The sequence below is a fragment of the Leuresthes tenuis genome, unplaced genomic scaffold, assembly GCF_036924035.1.
Source record: "Leuresthes tenuis unplaced genomic scaffold, fLeuTen1.0.hap1 SCAF_20, whole genome shotgun sequence".
Taxonomy (NCBI): domain Eukaryota; kingdom Metazoa; phylum Chordata; class Actinopteri; order Atheriniformes; family Atherinopsidae; genus Leuresthes; species Leuresthes tenuis.
In genome coordinates, this window is record NW_027325374.1 from 6,190,070 (window position 1) to 6,213,361 (window position 23,292).

The following is a 23,292-nucleotide window of genomic DNA, read 5'->3' on the forward strand; positions in this document are numbered from 1 at the left end:
CTCTGTTTTGATTCCTTGATTCATTGTCCCAGCTGTGCTTAAATATGAGGCGTTCAATGGATATGGTTTAAATAGAACTAAATGCCACTCTTAGTGAGATGAGAGGGGAACTGGGTTGTAAAAAGGCACCAGTAGCTACCTTATATCTCAGATGACTTGTCACCTCGCTGTGCCTGGCGCTGGCCAGCGGTCCAGCTGTTGTTTGCCTGTGCGCGGGCGCATGCGTTCATGCTATATGTCACTCTTCTAAACAGGAAGTGTCAGATGTGTGGTTGGTTTTTCCCAAAGCTTCCATTCTCTCCTTTCCTACTTATTTCTTTTCACTCTGCATCTAGTCTTAGCGCATTGGCACAGCAGCTGTGAATGTGATCCCCAGCAGCCTGCTGCATTGCAGATAGGGGTGATGAGCACACAGATTTGAGTTCTCACATTCAAACACAGTTGAAAGAGAGGGAAAAAAAAGACTTTCCAGCCCTGGAGTCCTGAGTCATTCTTGCTTAGTTTAGCAGCAGATTAATACCTCCACTGTCCCTGCTTGCTGCCTAGTTGGATGACCAGCACACCCCCCTTATTCCCATCAGGGCCAAGCCTCCAACATTCTCAGCTGCCATTTTCCCTCCATTTTGGGTAACTCACTTGGCTAATTTTTTTAGTCCATGGCTGGGGTGACTCAGGCACCCAGAAACACATACATACACAGCCATATACATTCTCTGTACTTACCTAAGCTTAACTGGAGGGGTACGGAAGCCTCTCTTTGAATGTCAGATCGACCAAGGATCAGTGTTGAGGTGCTGGTGAGAGGAGGAAGGCTCGCAGGCCTGCTTTCTGGAGGATTACTGTGCTTTAATTTGTGACCGCAGAGAGAAACTGAGGATGTAATTGAGAAGAAGCATCGATTTCCCATTACACTTCTCTCCAGCTTCTTGAAGTTGACTGGATCTTAGACCCTCAAACTGTATCAGGTATTGTGTAAAATAAGAATAACTCCCCTCTTTGATTTTGCTCATTGTAAGAACATTCGTTTCGAATGTGTTGTTATTGATTTAAAAGGATGAACTTGGCTTATCAAGACTTCAGTTTAATTTCTGCAGCATGTCCATCCATTCTGTCAACAATACTAAACATAATTGCAATCACCAAGGCAACCAATCTTTGTGGGAACACAATTTGGGAAAGAAATACAGACAGGTTGGGCGCTGGGAAAACCATATCTGTTTGGAAGTTTTTGCAAATTATAAAATTATCAGTCAAATTGTGCATCCATCAGAGTTTATAGACTGACTGAGTTCATTGTCTGGCTTCAGTTCCATTTGTGTTAGGTTTTTATCTCCATATAAAGTAGCTCAGGTGATCCTGGCGTGTTTAAAACCAGTATGATCACCTGACCCCTGGTGTTTTTTGTCCCATCTGACTTTATCGAAGTGATATTTCCATGTTCTTAGATTTTAGGAATTATCGCAGAGTGAAGTGTTTTTAGAACCGATGGAAATATTGACCTCGGATATGAAAATCACAAAAGACCCAAGACTGAATAAAGCTGTATTATCTTTTCGATAAACTAAAGAAAGGCACTGATTTCAAATACCTGATTTTCATTCTAGTTTGCTTTTCTTCCCCTGTGAAAGAAACTTGACTCTCATCTGTCAAGGAGCCACTAAACTCTGGATAGTTCAGTCCCTTTAATCCTCCCAGGATTTTGTTGTTTGACGAAGTGTCTTGTCTTGGACTTTTCTTACCTCTATCTGAACCGTGGGGTTCAGGTGTGACACAGAATCAAGTCTGTTGCTTGCACACACTGGTGGCATCTAATCTCATTTAACATTCAGTGGTTCCGAGTGTTGGCCCTGAACACACAGTGTGGTGTGAACAATCAACAGCCAGCGTCAGACGGCGCTCTCTCTATGAATAAGACATTTGTCTGCTGAGCTAATTAATCCTGAGAGGGGCCGGATGGCATCTGCCTCCGTGCCGCGTGACAGACACAGAGAGGAGGGAATTTGAGGACAGAACCATGTAGTGCTGGCTACCGCTTTCCTGAAGGAGTTCACAAATGTGAGAGTGGGAGCCTGACAACTGCCCTGGGACACCTGCGTGAACTTTTCCCATTTTCTGCGTGTATGTGTGATATAAGTTTGTTTACAGCTAGTGTTCATACGTACTGACAATAGTATCTTTGTCCTTCTTCTCCCTCTGAAATATCCTGCTCCTCCCCTCTTTCTGTTACACACATTCAATGAAACAGCTACAAGTTCGGCCCACCTGGAGGACCTGGCATACCTGGATGAGCAGAGGCACACGCCATTACGCACCTCGCTGCGCATGCCGAGGCAGAGCACCACCTGCGGGCCGGGTCGCTCTGGGCAGGACCTGAGAGGTGAGCATAAACAAACACAGCCTCCCTTTACCCTCTGCAGACAGCTGTTCAGTCTGTGCAATTTCATGGCTGTTTGAGCGACATGTGTGCCAGAAATGTTTTTGTATCGCTGCCGTAAATTTAATCCAAAATGTCTGCCCGCTAGAGAAATTAGGACTCAGGAGAAATTGTCCTGGTCCTAAGACTCATTTTGGCAAAAATACAAACAAAGCTTTAAAGTGTGCATGAGAAACGGTGCCCTGGCGGATTCAGTCTTGGAACAAAGCCGTTGTGTTGTGTGGTCAGTGTTTTAAGTCTCTAATCCAGAATAATGAATTAGGTACTCAGTTTTTAAAAACCTTAAAAACCATTTGTTCCAAGACAGACACCAACATTCAGCTGTCACTCATTTTCACTTAAATCCAGGCTTGTTTTGTCTCTGGTTTGGCTTAGCCAGACCAGTTGGTTCGCATCAGGGCAGAAGACACTGTTCTGTTCTGGCTCTCATCCACAAACAACACAGCTCAAAGCAGCTGAGAATCGCAAGGCAAAGCTCCATGACAAGCAAGTCATACGGCAGAAGAATATCAATATTAATTTGCAGTTTGCAGCATCTTTCATTTCCAAATTTCCTGCACGTATCACTGAGCTCCTTTACCAGACCAGTGATGTGTCTGTGCAGTTGTAGGTGGACGCTGGGTGTTGTCAACTGTTGTGTTCCTCTGTGTGAAGCAGAGGAGTTAGAGACTCTGAGGGAGTAAACAAAGAGCCTTTTGTCAAACTGTGTCACTACAAAGCTAAAATTTGTCTCCATTCCTAACTGCCACAGTGAGTGTGTGCTTCACTGCACACTGTTCAATTCTAACACACAGCAAGCACCTCCTCAGCCTGCTTACCAAATGGCCTCATGTCAACATTATTTGTCCCATCTCTTTCCTTCTTCATCACTTAGTCAGTAATGAGCACTGTAATGGCAGCTCTCTGCCATCCGAGTGAGCACAAATATGCATCCCTGCGTATTTTAAACACCTGTTAAGATCCCCGTAGCCGAGGGAGCGCTCGGCGGAGCTGTGATATGATTCTCCCGCTCGGGGGCAGCTGGCTGCAGGCAAATGCAGAGCGAAGGAGTGTTCGAAGGAAACAGAAAGGTGGGGAGAGAGATGGAGATGGACACAGAGGCTGAGAAAAAAGACAGAAGATGGAAGGAAAGACGTAGTCCCTCTCAAGGATTCGCTGGTACTGCCAAAGCCACTTGTTTCAACCTTCCTCCTCTAAGGGCGGCCAAATGTGTTTACAAGGCAAGCGACTGCGTCCTAGCATGCTTTCTGCCTCCTCGGATCAGCGTCAGAGCCTCCCTGAGAGCACTGCTGCTGTGGTTTCAGCAGGAGAGACAGGGAAGGAGACAGAGCAAGACAGGGCAGAGCAAGCTGAAAAACAGGGGTTTCTCTTTAAGAGAAGATGAGGACACATTCTGAGTCTGGTAAATCAGGTTGAAATTGAAAGTTTTACACTTACAGTTTTGATATTAAAACATTTGAATGGGTGTTTCTGGCCTACAGGGTCGCAATGTCTTTGCTCATGTTTTCCAACACTCGCTGTCCAGCGAAAGATAACTAGTGTCCAGATTTCTAATTAGTCATGATCCGTGGAGTTACCAAAAGATGAATCATGCTTTCACCTCCTGTGTCCTTTTGTCTTCTGAAAACTTCAAATCAAAACTTACACTTCAAGAACTAATGGCAGGATTGTGCAGTGCATCCGAGGAGGAATCACATAGGCAAATAGGTTTGCATGAGCTGGATGCAGACTTACAGATGGGTTTGCACAGAGTAGGTTGTGCGTTGGTCAGGTGGAAACCAGCTGACAGACGCAGCTCTCTTTGTGGTTGATTTTATCGAGGCCTCTTTTGATGCCTGCCATCGGGGGCCCGAGCTGTGCTGCTGTTTCGAGGAGTGTGAGTCAGACTCTAACAGACCTTCTTGTGCTCCTGCCTGCCTACCTCTAAGATTTACCACCCACCTTATCTATTCACCCTAACTCTCTCACATAACTGTGCTCTGCACACACATTTTCGCCCTTCATTTATCTTTACTTTCCCTCCTTGTTTTTGTCCTTCTCCGTCCTCCCTCCCTCTCCCCTTCACTGCCTCTCTGCCTCTGCTCATAGACAGAAAACAGACGTTGCATTGGAGCTGACTGTTGCAGCTTTTGAAAATGAAATGAATTTAAAATGAATTTTGAAGTGATGAAAATAGTTTCACTTTCAGATGATTTTATTACTCCCTGGCAGAGCTGAAAGTAGATAACTTTTAGTAAGGCAGTTGAGTGTTGTATTTGATGAGACATTTTAAGTGATCAGGCTCATGAAATGAGGGATATTTCTCACTATGAACTGATCTAATACGAAAACAAACAATAAATTGATCCTACAAGGAAGTATCACTTGTGTATGCACAGTTTGATACAGTTCACTCATGTGTGCAGTAGAGCTTTATTGTTGTTGACTTACCTGGGTACAGTAACTTCCTGAGAAAAGAAATGTCATTTCAGTATCACACACACACCTTATCTCTGACACAAACCAGGGTTTTCTTGGGTATGTAATGCTCAGTTTTAGACCAGTATATAAAAATAGAATGACTTAATTTAGGATCAACAAGGATATCCCCTTGTTGATCACTGAAATTAAAATAACTTTAAAAATTACGGTTGTTCAATTCATTCCTACCTCTAATTCGATCATTTTCTTTCATATTTTTTCTTTTATACATTTTAAAACTTTAGCTTGTATGTGGAAGCCAGCCTTTAAAAAGCAGCTTATATTTTAGCTATAAAAATGTTTTTGAGGAATTTCACAATAAAAGGGACACAGAAAAAGGATGAAATGCATGACATTAACACCCTCCTGTGACATTCGGAGAATGCGATTGGACGTCGACTCATAGCTACGTCCTAGTTGAAAAGGTTTCTGATTCTAATCAGAATTATTTGCCTAATTGAGGTCGAGCACTCAAACGCAGCAAATATCTTCTTTCAAGTAGTTTTATGTGATATAATGACATCATTTTTCTTGTTGCTTGACTAGTTGACATGAAGTTAGTGAACCGTAGGATATCTAAAACTGTGTTGGATGACCGTGTGAAGCTGCATGCTACAGTAGTTTTCTGAAAACAGCTATTAGGCATAGGTACATCCAAGTTTATTTATGTTGCTCTTGGCCTACTCTTCGAATTACATAAGATTTGAGGTTTTTTTAGCAATTATATAAGATCCTGTTGTTCTAGTTGTTCACTTCCAAGCTGCATCTCCACATATGCTGTGAACTGACTGGACTTATAAGTGTAGGTCTGGAACACATACAGCAAATAAACCGTCCAACGTCAGCAATACGAGAAGTTTTTCTTTTCTACCTTCATTTCTTCTCCTTCCCTTCCACTTCCTTTCCTCCTCTGCTTCTTGTCTTCCTCCTCTTCTTCCTCCTTCTCAAGGCGGTTCAGCCACCCTGAGTCATCCTCACCTGGTGAATAATTAAAAAGTCTGAGACTCACTCCGTCTGGCCATGGAGGGTTGGTGGTGGAGGAGGAGGGGGAGGTGGAGTGATACCTTGCTCAGCGTCGCCTGAGGGGGAGTGTTATGGCCAGGATTATGAGCGACTGCCATCCATCCATCCATCCCTCACACACATTTTCCTTCTCCATTTGTGAAAGAACTCCCTCAGCCCTCATTCACAACATGGCTGCTATGTTTTCCTGGAATACTTGACACAGTGGAGCAGCGGTGGCTGCACGACTCAAAGCGCGTGAAGCAGCTTAATCGTTTTGGAGGATAGTGCCTGATAGCTCAAGGTTGGGTTTACTAATTCCACAAGGACGGACGGAGCTTTACAGCCAAGTTTGGCATTCAGTCACCCCCCCAAGATAATTGGATTAGCACCACTTAAAACAGGGTATCTCTGGGTATTTAGCTTCTTACTTCAGTGCTTGTGGTGTAGGAAGCATTGGGCAGTTTTTGCATTTCCTCTTCCCAGTGTTGGATCAGGTCAATTCTTTCACAGTGGAACATCTTTCTGGAAGAATATCACATCAGTGTAGGGTCATATTTCTGCTTCTCGCTCTGTCTGACTGAATGTGTTTGTTGAGTTTGCACTAAAATAATCTGACCTGGGAATATGGATGAAATGTCTTTTATTACACTGGGCTGCAGCTTGCACACAGCTTAGTGCTGCAAAATGCAGTGCTGGCCATGCACTCTGTATGAACAGCTTTTCACCCACTTCCAGATATATCAGTTACTATTTTGCTGATTGTATAAATGGGAATATTCTCAGCAAGGTCATCATATTCCCTTTCATTCTGCAATAATAATTAGCATTCCTGGAAAAGGAGTCATGCTTGCAACAGCACTTTGAAGTGCTGCGTGCTACCAGACTACATTAGAAGCAATATCAGCTCATTATATTATGTAGCCATGCTCTTAATAAGCACACTGGAGTCATTTGCAAAAGACATACAGCTCTAATGCAACATTCATCCCCTCCTTGCACACCAATATATTTTTTCTCCTTACCTGCACACAGTCTAGAAACATTTTATCCTACCACTGTATTGCATAAACATTTTTCTGTATCCCTGACTCTCAGCATACTTATTATTAATATGCTGCAGAGTGTGAAATGAACTACCACACAGGCTATCATCTGAGCAGCATCCCTTTTTTCTCACTGCAAGATTCTGATCACATGTTGACCTAGTGAATGAACCAAAAGAAAGTATGATGTGGCAGTTTATTTGAGGCTTCTTCACAAGAGCTCCTTATTTTGGATTTGGCTTGCCCTTGTATTGATTGCTTTAAATTGAAATATAGCCAACTTTTAACAACTTGCAATTTATACACAATAGGCTGCGGAGTTGAGGTCTTCCATCCCACGATCGAATTACTACCAGGACTGGATTCAATTACTTTTATGGGGATTGATTGATCTTGTCTAGCGCAATGGAACCAATTAGATTCTCCCTAAAGTGCAAACCATCCCCAATCTCCCCTCCAAACATGCTGAGAAATGCCCTTAAGGTGATTCAAAGGATTTCAATTAGTAATCGACCCTGGTCTGGTGGTTCCCCATATTTCTGACATCATTATGTGCTGATGCTATTGCTGTTGCTTCTTTTTTTCCCACTAAGCTGCACCTTGCCCTGCCCTCTGACACACTGCACAATGCTTCCAGTTTCCATTCTTGTCCTTACTTGCTTTTCTTTCTCCTCTTTCTCTCATCACTCTCTTTCTCCCTCTTTCTGTCTTATGCTTGCTTTTCGACTCAGCTTACGCAAATAACACCCATGCCTGGCAATCCCAGTCACGTAAGTTACTTTAATTTTCATTTGTAGCATCAGGCAGCATGTTCCACACATGTTCCACTTACTGACGCTTACTTACAAGTCATATTGCTGTAGTCAAGTGGCAAGCACTCTCGTCTGCAAAGCGTTTGGATTATTCACATACAAGTCTCATCACACTTGGAGTTGCCAAATGCTGATATGACATTTAGAGCAAAGGCACACCCAATAAAAGAGAGCATGTTGTTACTCTCGAAGCCAAAGTCAGTTTAAAAGAGGAGGCCCACGAGATGACACCCAGAAGCAGCGGACTAAATTTTATCACAGAGCTTTAGAAGTTCATACCAGATTCATTTTACCCTCATTAGTCTTTAATGGGCCATATGTTTGGCTGAGAAGAGACCCAACCTCTGGAGGAGTTTGGCTTAATGACTCCCCCTAGTGAGAAAAAGAAACAGCGGTTGATAAAAGCAGTCTCTCCCTTTACCTTGGGAAACATTACATTTCGTTGCTCTTGTGATTATGTAATTATATTATAGCGATAGAGATGGTGCTGTTTGTCATATGATACAGTATAATATGATATCTGTACAAAAATATGCTTTTCTTACACATCAATCTTCTGTACGTAGTCAGTTTCAGAGACTGCACTGTCTGGTAGGCTATTGCCTTTATTTGTGTTGTAAATGAACAGTTTGATGATGATGAAGAACTTGGAAAGATCATTACAGGTCAAACAAGTTGATATGTTTCACAGCAGTATTAAAAAGGCAGTCAGTTAAATTGACCTAATTAGAAAGCACAAAATTGATTGTATAGAGTGTACAGGCATTCATATTTGATTGCAAGCACACTGAATACTGGATCATGACATGTTAGCATGGATGCTCTCTACAAAAAGCAACATTCTTTCAGATGTGATAAAGCTAGAAAGGGGTGAAACTGTTATTGCAAATAACATATTTGCAGATAGCTGTGGGTTGCAACTGTAATAACCAGTTTTCTGACTTGGCAGTGCGTTTTGCGCCCTATCGGCCTCAAGACATCGCTCTCAAACCTCTGCTGTTCGAGGTGCCCAGCATCACCATGGACTCCGTCTTCACGGGACGCGAATGGCTCTTCCAAGAGATCGATGCCCACCTCAACAGCCCCAATTCAAGCACCAACCATGGCGTTGTGATTGTAGGCAACATCGGCTTCGGCAAGACGGCGATCATCTCTCGCCTGGTGGCACTCAGCTGCCACGGCACCCGTATGAGGCAGATTGCTTCTGACAGCCCTCAAGCTTCGCCCAAACGTAGGCCTCCATTCACTGTGGATTCATTATTCCTTTAAAATGTTCTTTCTTTCTTTTTTTTGTTGTTGTTCATTATTTTTTGCAAAATGAGGGTATTTTTCCCTCACTTCCAGCTGCAAATTACAGTGTTTCAGAACAGCTTGACAGCCTCACTTGAGCTTTTGTTTTGAGAAAAAGTGTTTGAAAACATTTTCTCAATGTGTCACGTGCTCGAGCTTTCCCTGAGTGAGTTTCTGCCGTCTCTCTCTCTCAGACGGAGAGGGGCTTCCTCTCACCCAGCCCCAACCTACGCACGGCACTCTCGGAGGAGGCAGCTGTCCAGGAACCCCTGAAATGAGACGACGGCAGGAAGAAGCCATGAGGAGGCTGGCATCTCAGGTACAAAACACACGCGTGACCATGTGCGCACTTGTTATCACACTCTTATTTGCTTTTAATCCTCTGATTTACAGACAATACACCCTTAAGACTTAAGAAATAATCTATAAGCCTCTGTTTGTGGCTTATTGGTGTGCTTTTTCTTTCTTCTCTTCGACTAATTATCTCTTATTTAGCCATGTACTTGGGAAATAACTGTGATTGTAGTGATGATGATGAGAAATGGCAGCTTTCATTTGATTGCTGCATACTTAGTTAAGATAAGTGCTGATGCCCAAACCACTTCTGAACATTTGTACCTCCTCATGTCTCCATTTTTATTTCACATCTGAACAAAATAAAATCTATGATTAATATATTCAGTTGCCAAGTATTGTGTCAAGATCTTATTCATTATTTATTTCTGTTTTTTCCTTCATAAAAGAATTATAATACCTACCTGATTATTATCTTTGGGTGTGGTAAGCCTTGGAATTTCCAAGCCTCTGTCTACATGTAATTGAAAAAAAACCCTTTTAAATGGGTTTAAATGTCTCCTTAGATTCATGTTAAAATGTTTCACTTAGTGATGCCGCAGGTGGTAAGATAGCTGCCGACACGCTCTTTGGAAAATGCCTTTCCAAAATACAAGCACACAGGGCTCAGGATCTGTCAGAAATGATACACTTAAAGGCCGTTGGGAAAAAAAGTCAACACCACCCGCGGGCACCCCGAGAGCTCTTTGTCCTGAGGTGTTAGAATACAAAACAGTTGGAGATGAGTTTAGACTTTGCTTTAACCTTTTTTTTAGAAACATTCAAATGTGCATGCCGCTGTTTGTGGTGTTAAATGCTTTTAAATGGGGAGTGTTGAACTTCTGCTCTTTCTTTAATATCAACCTGTATGAGGTGTGAAACCAGCGCACTTTTTGTGTTATTCTTCCTGTCTGCTATTGCTCCTCGATCCCCCTTCCCTGCTGCTTAGCCATCTGCATCCCCGGTCCCAGCCTGATGCATTATGCAGATGTGTTTAAAAAAGAAAAAACAACTTTGCCAGGGAGCCTTATGAAATATTTAAACCTGCAGAAAGTCATTTCCCAGCCAAGCTATTAGATCTTGTTAAGTCTGTGCATTAATAATTGAGCTCATTCCCTTTTTCACCCCTTTTGTTTTAAAGCCCATGGTTTTCCATTGTGCCCAAAAATGATCATTCTATTTTCATTAGTCCTTTTTTCATATCCTCTTCTTTTTTCTTTTTTTTTTTTCCTCACTGCCCTCCGATCACCCCCACCTCTGAAAATTCAAACTCATCCCCCCGAGCGCTTGGTCACACTTGCTGCTGCTGTTCAGTTGGCTAACCCCTCAGAAAATTCACCTTCACTTTTACTATTTTCCACCTCTTTTCATATCCATACAGAGATGTCTTTGCGCTCACTCACCCATTCCTCTGTTTAATCACTCATCTGATCATGTTTCAAGCACGTAGCAGTGAAATGTAACAGCTTAACACTTGACTCCTTCTGCCACGGTCATCTCACACATGCATGAGCTAACTCCAAATCAGTCTCTCCTGGCAACCGGAAGCAATGAATTATTAATAGCTAAAACCATACAGCGAAACGAGAAGTATTATGTTTCATTATACTGCAATCATCCACCATGAAGTTGACTCAATCCCAAATGAGATGTAGCTGTAGTAGACACTGGAAAAACTGACTTTGCACTAGCAGCACCCTGGAAAAGAAATGTTATTCTAGAAGTGTGTCATCCACCCCTCCAGTGCTCCCCAACACTTCTTAAATCAGTTTTGTAATACCCAGAGGTTGATCAAGGTTAGGAGGAGTGCTGAAAGGGAATGGAAGTGTTCACCATTGTGTAGCTCCATGAGTGACCAGGCTGCATTCGTCTCACACCTCTCTGTTGCCCCCAGGTGGTGGCGTATCACTACTGCCAGGCAGATAACGCCTACACCTGCTTGGTGCCGGAGTTTGTGCACAACGTTGCGGCCCTGTTGTGCCGCTCGCCGCATCTTGTCGCCTACAGGGAGCAGCTGCTGAGGGAGCCACACCTGCAGAGCATCCTAAGTCTGCGCTCCTGCGTCCAGGACCCCCTGGCATCTTTCAGGAGGGGGGTCCTAGAGCCCCTGGATGCACTTTACAAAGGTGGTACACGTATTGTTTAAAACTATTGGCTCTTTTGGTCTGAATGTCCTCACATTGTTCTTTGTCAGCTGTTTTTTTCCAGTTTACTCTAAAGTTCAAACGTTGTAATAAATGCCTCATCGGACATCTTTTCTCAGACATCAAATTATTTGACTTGAGACTATGGTAAAGATTAGCTGCTTATTGTCACAGAGCACTTTAATAGCTCATAACAAAGTTCCTTCTCTTGACCTTGTTAAGCTAAATTTCAGCTTGTCATATCTTTTTTTATTCCAAATTTTCCATTTAAACTCAAAAACAAATTATGATGTGATTGATAATGAAAATACGTTGTGGAGTCTGTGGCTTAGCCAGATAATTAATATTTTCCATCAAACATGCCAACCGTTCAGAGAGAAGGATCAACTCTGAAGAAGATCTCGTCATCCTCATCGACGGCCTCAACGAGGCAGAGTTCCACAAGCCGGACTATGGAGACACCATTGTGTCCTTCCTCACCAAAACCATCAACAAGTTCCCTCCCTGGCTCAAGCTGGTGGTCACAGTCAGAACCACATTACAGGTAGAGAACTGGAGGCCAATAATTTCACACACTGACATGACATGATCAGAGTGACAGCGTTTGGATTTGAACCTCTTCATTCATTCATCGTTGTGTTAGCCAGTGCCTTAGATTGTTTTCTGATGGTTATTTTTGCATCAAATGCCACCTACTGGCTAAAATATTCACTTAGTAATGGACACAACTATACCGTTGACTGAAATAATTCTGACTCTGCAGGAGATCACAAACCCGTTGCCATTTCACCGAATCTCTCTGGACAGCCTGGAGGAGAACGACGCCATAGACCAGGACCTGCAGGGCTACATCCTGCACCGCATCCACAGCAGCCCGGAGATCCAAAACAACATCTCACTCAATGGCAAGATGGACAACACTACGTTCGGGAAGCTCAGCGCCCATCTTAAGGCCCTGAGTCAGGGATCCTATCTGTACCTCAAACTCACCTTTGACCTCATCGAGAAGGGCTACCTTGTGCTCAAAAGCTCCAGCTACAAGGTTATATGCTTGTTTATGGTGGTCTTCGCAGGTTTAATTAAGGTTGATGTTTCTTAACCAGAGGATGTGACAGTTTGTTTAATCGGGGTGTGAAAAGAATGATGTGAGAAAAAGATCCAGAAGAAAATGAAATGTACAGACACGTATGAAGGTGTGCTAGAATATCACAGATTCATCCCGCTCATCAAAACACGTCCAGCTGGTTTAGCAGCAATGGCTGTGGGTTGCAGCTCCTGCACCTGAATGCAGCAGTTTGCGTCACAAATCATCCTCCTCTTGGTAGCATTATTTTTAGAGAAGTTGCTTCAGAGATGAAGCAATCAGATTTTCAAGCTTTCTTAAGTGTCCAAGAAATACATTCTGTATTCTGTAACAGCTGATAAAAACAAATTTATTTGGACTGCAAATTAGCGCTTTCAGACTGACGCTTTTATGATACGAAATAAATAATTTACTCATAATTAGCAAAGAGAATGCTGGGAAAGTTTTCACTATTCACTGGTTTTCTTTCTGTAAAAGTAGTCTCATAAAAGCTCTGTTCTGACAGACAGAACCCAACGCCGTTTTGAGACATAATGCATTTGAAATGTTTTCGTGTGCATTTAGTAATTAAAAATTTGATCTCACTCCCCCAGACTCATTTGATTTCATGTATTCAGACCTGCTTCCAGACTCTATGGAAAAAGTGACTGCTGATAAATTCCCATCCCCTCTAAGGAAGACCACGTGGAGCAGTAGTCAAAGAGGCGCTGTGCAAACAAGATGCATTATTCATCCCGTGTAGAACTGATCCAAAGGAAATCAGTATTATAAGCTAGATTGTCCGCCTCCTTTCTCAGGTTGTTCCAGTAAACCTGGCAGAGGTGTACCTGCTGCAGTGCAACATGCGTTTCCCCACGCAGTCATCGTTTGAGCGGGCGCTTCCCCTGCTCAATGTGGCCGTGGCGTCGCTCCATCCGCTGAACGATGAGCAGATATTTCAGGCCATCAACGCGGGTTCACTGCAGGTAGCTCTCTTGAATTATGCAATAACTCAACCACAAACCTTCTAATAGTTTGTGCTCATCTGTGAGTTTTTTTCTTTTTTTCAACATACTAGCATTAAAAACCTTTTTAAAGATAATTAATTTTTTTAATCAACTTCTAGCTGTTAGTGATATATTCTTGTAGTAATTTGAATTAATATTTAATTAACTTACTATAACTAACTATAACTTGGCCTTTGTTGCGCTTTAAAGTTCCCTTCAAGCATGTTGATGTGATGTCTGTGATGGCAGGGCACACTGGACTGGGAGGACTTCCAGCAACGTGTGGATAACCTGTCAGTCTTCCTTGTGAAGAGGAGAGATGGCACCAGGATGTTTGTTCACCCCTCCTTTAGAGAGTGGCTGATCTGGAGAGAAGAGGGAGAAAAGACAAAGTTCCTCTGCGATCCGAGGTGAGGCAAGGCGTGGGTAACGGATCAGTTGAAGGGCTGTTTGGAAAAAAGGTCGTCGTTGACCAAATTAAAACTGTTGCACAACAGTTAATTAATGTTTGACTTGATTTCCCATCTGGAAGGAGTATTTTGGCATGTAGCCATATAAAAAGACATTGAATTGTTTGGAGTGATGGCTGAGATGCACCACCTTACCATGCTGCCACATAAGTTACTTTGAGAACTGCCTGTTTTGTTATAAGACAAGCTTGTTTAGAGCCTTGTAGTATTATAATGTTGTATAACATGCTGGAATGTACTGCAGGCTGCTTCCTTGATTTTACAGTCATGTAATAAGAGCATAATGTAATGACCTCATGATTCAGTCTTGAAAGACTTGTGTTTATCGTCTCTGCAGGAGCGGGCACACCCTACTGGCCTTCTGGTTCTCTCGGCTGGAGAACAAGCTGAACAGGCAGCAGACTATTGAGCTGGGCCATCACATCCTCAAAGCACATATCTTCAAGGTATAACATTATATGTCCCCCACTCATGTATACACACACCCCCACGCAGCTGTGTTCGAGCTTCACAGTAATGAATATTTACACGCTGTCTTCAAGGGTCTCAGCAAGAAAGTCGGAGTTTCCTCATCCATCTTGCAAGGGCTGTGGGTTTCATACAGCACAGAAGGTCTTTCAGCTGCACTTTCCTCTCTACGAAATCTCTACACTCCCAACATCAAGGTACAGACCTATAAAGGATGTTTTAACACCTACTTCTCGTAAGAGTAGCACATCAGTAGTACCTCTCAGAGTATGCTTCACAGAAAGGATTCTGTACCGATCATTTTTTTGTGTTTGTGTGTTCAGGTGAGCCGGTTGCTGATGCTGGGCGGTGCCAATGTGAATTACCGTACAGAGGTGCTAAACAACGCCCCCGTCCTGTGTGTCCACTCCCACTTGGGCTACATGGACATGGTGGCACTGCTGCTGGAGTTTGGTGCCTCTGTCGATGCCCAGTCTGAAAGTGGCCTGACGCCGCTGGGCTACGCTGCAGCGGGTGGACACATGGCCATCGTGACTGCACTTTGTCGCAGAAGGGCAAAGGTTCGAGAGGGGAAATTACAAGAATTCAAAATGGTGTTAACTATTTCCAAGTCCCAGAAATAGGCAGTTTTTTTTTTTATCTTTGACCTTTTTTTGTGCTTCTGATTAAAGGTGGACCACCTGGATAAGAATGGCCAGTGTGCCCTGGTTCATGCGGCCCTGAGGGGCCACATGGAGGTGGTGAAGTTCCTCATTCAGTCTGACTGGAGCATGGGATCACAACAGCAACAACAATCCCCACAGAGCCAACAGCAGGCAGCCTTCACCAAGAGCCATGCAGTCCAGCAGGCTCTCATTGCTGCCGCCAGTATGGGATACACAGAGGTACAGCAGATGCAATGATATCATTGATTCTTTTATTCCAAAATCAAACTTAAAACTTAAATCAAACCCCCATAGCTATATCATATATACCACAATCCACCAAAATGTATTGAGAGAGCACGTTCAGCATGTTAAGGACGTCTATATGTCAGCCAGTATATTGTTGAATTTAAGTTTAGAACATGAGGGGGTGAGGTATGAAAACGCCAATGTAACGGAGAGAAACCATCTAGATCAAAGTATATGCAAACTTGGTTATTAATCTGTGTCATCGTGAATCTTATTCCTCATCAGATTGTATCTTACCTGCTGGATCTGCCAGAGAAAGATGAAGAGGAGGTGGAACGGGCTCAGATCAATAACTTTGACACCCTCTGGGGAGAGACAGGTGGGAATACTTAGATTAGCCAGTCATCACTTATGTAAAATTGCAAAAATCATTACTGAGATGCCTGTTAATGTTTAAAGTCCTCATATAATATCCTCAGACAGTTGCAAAAACATACTAGATCTTATCCTGAGACAAACAGTTGGGACCATGTGTGGCACTGCGAGGCAGAGCGCTGCAGTGCGGATGTGAGCGACTGTTCTTGTGTGTCGGCTGCTTGCTGCTGCGTCAGATGCAGATGACAGTGCAGTGGTGTCACTGGAGCACGTTTAGGGCTGGGCTCAAACAGAAGAGGGTGGGTGAGAGTGCTGCAGGGGGCTTAGAATCAGACTAGTCTGATTGCACTGTGGCAGGTTGTTGAGAAACGTAATGTATCATTGTAACCTAAAGCTATAAAACCTCATTACAATCTTTATTCCCCAGCTGCAGTGTTCTAACAGCTTCTCCTCACTGCCAGCTGAGAGGGGGGGCATGCACTCACTCAGCCATACTTTCATTGTTCATAAGGGATCAGAAGGATAACAGCTGTTTTGCAAGGTGATTTTTAAGGAGGGGGGTATGTATATAAGAATTACAGACATACCGAGCTGTGTACATTATATAAAAGTGTTGCTCTAACTGCTCAGGGCTGCTCTAACTCTGACTAAAAAAAATAAATTCACACTGCTCGAATCATTCCAATTATAATTTTTACGTTTGGAGAAATTTCTCTTTAAAGGCCTTTACTCCAAAAAAGTCTCAAGTGCTCCATCCCCTCAGCTATTTTTTTCTCTTCTCTGAGCAAAGTGTTTTATTAAGGGCATATCGAGGTCACTGAGAATCACTTTCTAGAATGAAGTTGTAAATGTTAAAAATAAAAGATAGAAATACTGACAATAAATTCTTCTGGTCTCTCAAATCAAAATGTCAGCTTCCAACATGTGTACGTCCACATGATGTGGAAGTTGGTGGAAGAAGAAGTGGTGGAAGCATAAGCTGTCATCCACATCACACAACAAATAAAGATGTCAATACAACTGGTGATGGCAAGGCCAGCTTAACTTCCCTGTATTGGATGCAGGTGTAACCATCGTCTGTCCATTACCAGCTATTTCAACTTTATACAGTTTTTCATGTTTGTATGGTTTTTCCCTCTAGAAAGCTGCCATGTTTGGCAAAATTCCTTTGAAGTTCATCTTTTTTTTTTTAACGAACATTTGGTGAACACTGAAACAGCAGCTGTTTGCTAACAACTCAGTCAAATGCCCTTAAACAGTGATGATGGCTGATTTTGTATTCTTTACTGCCAAAGTACCACAAAATCAGTTATGATCGGTACAATAGAACTTTTAAATTCTACCCAGCAAATGCACGGCGTTTACTCTCCTCCCGTCCCTGACTGAATTTGTGTGCTTTCAGCTCTGACTGCAGCCTCTGGTCGGGGGAAGCTGGAAGTTTGTCGCCTGTTGCTGGAGCAGGGTGCGGCCGTGGCTCAGCCCAACAGACGAGGCATTGTCCCGCTCTTCAGCGCCGTCAGACAGGGACATTGGCAGGTCAGTGAGCACCCAGTCCCACTGGTACAAAAACAACATCCTCTCTTGAACATTTTACATACATGACCAGTTAATGCAAGTTCAACACAGGTTGACCTTGTGTTTTTTCTTTTTTAAGCAGACACTTTGACATTTTATTGTTCTGGTCTCTCACAAGTGAATATCTAGTTATTTTAGTATTCTAAACTGAGCATCTTTCGGTTTTTTATTTATATTTGCACAGAAATAAAAAGCATTTCAGTACATCTGCTTGAACTTTAAAATGCTGTGATTGAAATTTGATCTCTCTTTTTTCGGATATCCTTTTGACAGACTGGCTTGGATTGATAGATGATGAAAACAACTGTGAGCTGTCGTTTTGCAGTTAACAGATAATTAATTTGGGTTGTGCAGATTGTAGACCTCCTGCTAACACATGGAGCCGATGTCAACCTGGCTGATAAACAGGGTCGAACGCCTCTGATGATGGCTGCCTCAGAGGGACACTTGGGAACAGTTGAGTTTTTACTAACGCAAGGTAAGCTGTCTAAATGAAACCTTTAAGGCAAGTCAGGGATGAACATGTTTTGACGGAAATCCCAAAACTACAAATTGGCCCTCAAAAACATAATTATGTATATGGAAAGTGTCTTAACTGTAATATCTCTGCAGATATTCTGAATATCAGTAGCTGTGGATAGAAATGTGCATTCAGTTGCTTGATAGTTATGTTTGTAATGTCAGTCACATTTGATAGATATTGAGTGGGATAAAGGTTGTGCAACCATTGAGGAAAAGTCCACTGGTGTACTGAAAATATAAAATGAGAACTTTTGTCTCATATTTGTCCTCAGCCAAGACTATAACAATACTTTGTGTACCAGGGTGTTTTCTCAGACTCTGCCTTCTCAGTGTTATGATGAGAAAGTTTGCAGAAACAGAGACTCCTGGCTAAGTCTCACTGCTATCGTTCCTTTCCTCAGGAGCCTCTCTGTCTCTGATGGATAAAGAGGGTCTGACTGCTCTGAGCTGGGCCTGTCTGAAAGGACATTTACCTGTTGTCCGATGCCTGGTGGAGAGCGGAGCTGCCACTGACCACGCGGACAAGAACGGACGCACGCCGCTCGATCTGGCAGCTTTCTACGGGGACTCTGAAGTGGTAAGTCTGGAAAACTCAAAGGTCCTTAAATGGAAAAGGTCTTTTCCAGCAGTCAAGCTGGCATCAAATTACTGAGAAGATTTAGTCTTCTTTAAATTAGCTTTTTCTTTAATGATGTTTTAACAGTTTAGTTGTTGCGTGGCTTCTTGTATTTAGACAAAACTGGACTGATCTATATGGTGATATTTAAGCTGAATTAAACATTTGCGTTATTTTAAATAATAATTGTTTTTATTTTATTTTATTAGAAATACAGCCACACATAACAATGTCAGGCTCACATTTTAAATCACACATTTAACATTGAGGAAAAATGACTTTATGTTTATATGTTTGTCAGGAATGTTACAGCTGCTGTGTTTAGTGATTAGATGGACTTTCTGTGTTGAAGAATAAACACCTTCTTCAAATGATCAAAGATAAATATTTGGGACACCTCAGTCAGCTGTTTCAAATCACAGGCTTATTCTAAGCTACTCTGCATTGATAACATTCCTTTCAAACTCTTTTTAGCACTTTGACTGAAAGGTAATATTAGAAATACAGCATTTTTGGGATATGCGCAGTTATCCAACCGGTGGTCATTACATTTAGAAGGTACAACATGACTAATTCTTTTTATTGATTCTACTTTTTGCATCAACCACAATATCCTAGTCCTGCTAATATCAGATCCAGCTGAGCAAAGCTGCATTTGCCTTCACACAGTTATCATCTGGACCCACTTTCTGTCTTGCCCTGTGACAAACTAATGTACAGCAGACTACCTCAGATTGTGGTCTGTTCTCCTCACATTCCTTTGTTTTTTCAGGTCCAGTTTTTGGTTGACCATGGGGCCATGATAGAGCATGTTGACTACAGCGGGATGCGTCCTCTCGACAGGGCAGTGGGCTGCAGAAACACATCAGTGGTGGTCGCCCTGCTCAAGAAAGGAGCCAAGATAGGTAAGAGCGGGTTGACGGACCAAAGAGACAAACATTAAGCACATTGAATTCAGAATCTCTGTCATGAACTACCATGATTAAAAGTAATTAACTTGCTGAGAAATAAGATCTTCCTCAGAGGTCATGCATTCCAGTTAAACAATGAGCTGCATGTAAGCATATGAAGAGTTTTAAAGCACACACTCCTGCTGGCTGTTATAGAGCACTGTAGCAATCTATTGCAATAAGCCATGGATTCACGTTTGTGTTTCCATGTAGCAAAAACCTCTTCCTGCTACTGTATGTCATCCACCATCCTGATGCTGCACTGTGCTGCCTCTCTTCAGCTACTTATGGCACTGATGTTCGTTTCTTTTGATTGGACAACTGTGTTGTTTAGCATTTCTCTTTCTGTCATGTTTTCTCAGCGCCTCTGTTTGTCGCTCGTTTCTCTCTCAATCACATCCTCTTTCTCTGTTCCTCTGCGGTTGCTCAGAGACAGGTTGTTATTAGCGCTTGCGTTGTTTCTCTCTGTATCTTTTTTTTTTGCTAAGGCACTTATCTCCTTCGCTTCTCACTGCTGCTTGTGTTCCTTTTCTCACTTCTCTTCCTCCACCACCACCTCTCTTTTTCTTTCACCCTCCTGCTGTCTTTATATCTCTCTTTTCTCTCACTCTTTCGAACTCCCACACCCCTGTTTTCTCTGGTAATTCTCCCTCACTCACTCTGCCCTTCCACTTACTTTCCTTCCGTCTCCTGTCCCCCACCTCAATCTTTACCCCACTGTTGCCCCAATCCTCCACCTCTGTCTTCGGCACCAGGATGTCAGACGCTGCCCAGTCGCCCCCGAGGTAAAGCCAAGGCTGTCGACCTCTCACCCTACCAGGCATTTTGACAGCTCTATCTCCTCTCTCTGTGTTGTCTGTGTCATCCTAAGTGTCGGCAGGCGAGCTTAGCTACCAAAACCTTCTCAAACTGACAAATAATAACACGCAAAAGGTATTAGCACTGACAGTGATGCAGTCGGGACTGCCTAGAGGTAGATGCTAACGTCCAAGTGGTTATTGACAGCATGCCCAGCCTCCAGCCTGTGACGTCGTATTGAGATGTTGACCTTCCATCCCACAGATGCATGACAAAAACTCTCAGTAACACTTGCGTGATAGTGATTTAGCCAAAATGCATGTATTTGTAATTCCTCTCTCTGTACTCCCACCGTCACAGACTGCAGTGATAAACCACTGCGCTCTGCATCGCTCATCCTCCAGACGTTTCCTCAGTGTCAGCTAGGCCAGTCAGCAGCATTCTTCCCCTCACCAGCAGCTCAGAGGACAGCTAACGCCTGCAGATCCCTCTTATATCCCTCCTGCTTGCCTTTTTTGTTTATTGTACCTGCCCTGTGTCTATTTGTGCAAGATCCCCTCCTTTTCATCTCTGTGGTGTGTGCACCTGTGTCAAGGATTGCTGTTGCGCAGATACAACAAAGGCACATCAGTTACTGACAAGAGATTGTGTTGCAGGGTTGATTTGTTTTTATAAGTAGATCACATCTTCCTGCTTTTCCTTGAGTTAGTTTATAATACAAATAATGACTGTACATCTGCACTTCTTGACAAGACAGAAAATGTGTCTCCACAGGAAAACACGAGGGCTATTTTCTTCAATTTTTTTGTTCTGTACATTATGCAAGGTTTGTCTGGGCCAAATCCTATTTGCAGATACTTATTGCATTTTATTATAATAAGCCATTTTGGAACAATTCAGATGGTCTCATTTTTTTGCCACAATTATATAAACTCTCCATCATCTAGATGTTTTTGGAGGGCTAAAAGAATACTTGCAAACAGTATTTGACCCTGGCCTGATATCCCAAAGCAAGGTCACGATGAAGTGTCAGAGCAGATTTTTGTAATCTTTTCTCCACAGTGGATTGCCTGTCTTCTCTTTTTCATTCACCATTTTGGCTGTTGTCCTCATTCTTGTTATTACTGTTGTGTGTAGTGTGTCTTCCAGTCGCTCCTTCCTTCCTCCTAATGTCCCCTGCTTATTGCTGCATCCCTTCCTCACTGTATCTGCTTTCATCTGCTTCCTCCCTGTTACGCAGGTCCAGCCACGTGGGCCATGGCCACCTCCAAACCCGACATCATGATAATTTTGCTCAGTAAGCTCATCGAGGAGGGGGACAGCTATTACAAGGTAAGAGAGAAGCTCGCATTTCACACTGTATCATATCTACATTTATAGATTTATAGATATAGTTTAAATATGAGTCTTAAAAATACATTTTGCCAGTGAAAACTCTAATTATGATTTTGATTGTTGGGACTCTTTATTAGAATGCCCAAGAAATATACATTCCTCATTAAACAACTCTGCTGCCTTTTTACAAATAGATTTAGGCCCTGCAATGTAAATCGGAGTGAAAACGAGCCTCTTATCTCCTAGAATGAGCTCATTTTAAGTGCACAGGTTTTTTAGGAAAACTGTATCCTTTATGATTCATTTTATTGTTCAACCATAATGTTTTTTAACTTCAAACTTGAAACATAATCAAAAGAAAATTTTTTTTTTTCTGCAGAATTACTGGCCAACTTCATAATAGACCTAAGTAAACAAATGGTATAGAAAACAAATAATAATATATATATATTTTTTTTAATTATTCAGTGAGAAATTTAGCCTAAACTTTTCAATAATTGTCATCTGTTCATGAGCTGTTTTGTGCTGGAGCAGCAACCCCAGCCTCCAAATGCTGTTCAAAGAGATGCATTGTCTTTGCTCACAGCTAATCTCACTTTTGAGCAGAGCCCACAAGTTCTCAGTATGATTAAAATCTGGTAAGGAAGGGGTCCAGGTCTTAACTCATGACCCTCGGATTGTGGCTGCCTGTTCTGCAGACTTCTTTCTGTACAACTATTACAAGCAAAGTTTCTTCCAGAAACTGAGAGCAGATTTGGGTGTTGATTTTAGTCCAGTGCACTGCACTGTAGTTGTGTTTTAGCTCTCTGTTCACTACAAAACTTTCATTTGTTGCATTGTTTGATACTTCTGTACTTATTAAGACAATTTTTCATCTGTCTCGGCAGTATTTTGCAATTTGAAACTTTTTAGTGGCAGTTAATTATACATTTGTGTTTTGCTCATTTTACCTGTGGCGAAAAAAAGTTGCCTAATTATAGTGCAGACCTCAGTACTTACATCCATATCACTACAGGCTACACAATCACAGATTACACATACATATATTACCTGAAAATTGGAAAATCTAATGAGCGTTCAAGTTTATTTGGTTTGGAGGTAGCCCATGTCTGAATATTGATTTGCCTGTTTATTATGTATATATTTGACATATAGTATGAATAGTTCAGATTAGCTTTTTATGTGTTTCTCTAACAGAAGGGGAAGGTGAAAGAGGCTGCGCAACGTTACCAGTATGCTCTCAAAAAATTTCCACGTGAAGGCTTCAGCGAGGACCTCAAGACATTCAGGGAACTCAAAGTATCGCTCTTCCTCAACCTGTCCCGATGTCGGAGGAAAATGAATGTAAGTCAGCAAAAATGTGTAGTGAAAAAAAACAAAATGCCACAGGTTTAATTTAAGTTATCGTATTTTATTTTTTTGAGGAAATTGTCACAAACTAATGCTGTAGATGACACCTAAAGATATAATGCACACACTGTTGACCACATTTAGTTTTGTTTTCTTCTCAATCTCTGCAGGACTTTGGGATGGCTGAGGAATTTGCTACTAAGGCACTCGAGCTGAAACCAAATTCGTATGAGGCGTATTATGCCAGGGCACGTGCTAAACGTAGCAGCAGGTATGCTTCTGTAATCCCTCTAAAGATTAGGAATACCTATTGTAATCCTCCACTCCTGTAGACATTTAAAATTGTCCA

The 23,292-nt window shown here is 42.4% G+C and overlaps 1 protein-coding gene across 8 annotated transcripts in view; it reads left to right on the plus strand.

Annotated features, from left to right (window-relative positions):
* Positions 1-23,292, plus strand: part of tanc2b (tetratricopeptide repeat, ankyrin repeat and coiled-coil containing 2b) — a 143,135-nt gene that overhangs the window by 115,029 nt on the left and 4,814 nt on the right. For 6 of the 8 annotated variants that reach the window (XM_072373218.1, XM_072373221.1, XM_072373219.1 and 3 more), the window contains 21 exons: positions 2,246-2,377; positions 7,674-7,712; positions 8,704-8,985; positions 9,239-9,363; positions 11,272-11,503; positions 11,896-12,065; positions 12,285-12,563; positions 13,403-13,570; positions 13,841-14,001; positions 14,399-14,507; positions 14,604-14,726; positions 14,853-15,089; positions 15,201-15,413; positions 15,708-15,801; positions 17,200-17,333; positions 17,727-17,850; positions 18,296-18,471; positions 19,283-19,415; positions 21,499-21,590; positions 22,791-22,937; positions 23,114-23,214. In XM_072373218.1, coding sequence (XP_072229319.1) covers positions 2,246-2,377; positions 7,674-7,712; positions 8,704-8,985; positions 9,239-9,363; positions 11,272-11,503; positions 11,896-12,065; positions 12,285-12,563; positions 13,403-13,570; positions 13,841-14,001; positions 14,399-14,507; positions 14,604-14,726; positions 14,853-15,089; positions 15,201-15,413; positions 15,708-15,801; positions 17,200-17,333; positions 17,727-17,850; positions 18,296-18,471; positions 19,283-19,415; positions 21,499-21,590; positions 22,791-22,937; positions 23,114-23,214 — 3,271 coding nt within the window. Of the gene's footprint in view, positions 1-2,245; positions 2,378-7,673; positions 7,713-8,703; positions 8,986-9,238; positions 9,364-11,271; positions 11,504-11,895; positions 12,066-12,284; positions 12,564-13,402; positions 13,571-13,840; positions 14,002-14,398; positions 14,508-14,603; positions 14,727-14,852; positions 15,090-15,200; positions 15,414-15,707; positions 15,802-17,199; positions 17,334-17,726; positions 17,851-18,295; positions 18,472-19,282; positions 19,416-20,215; positions 20,246-21,498; positions 21,591-22,790; positions 22,938-23,113; positions 23,215-23,292 lie in introns of all 8 variants that reach the window. The other 2 variants (XM_072373225.1, XM_072373220.1) reach the window with 2 other exon arrangements.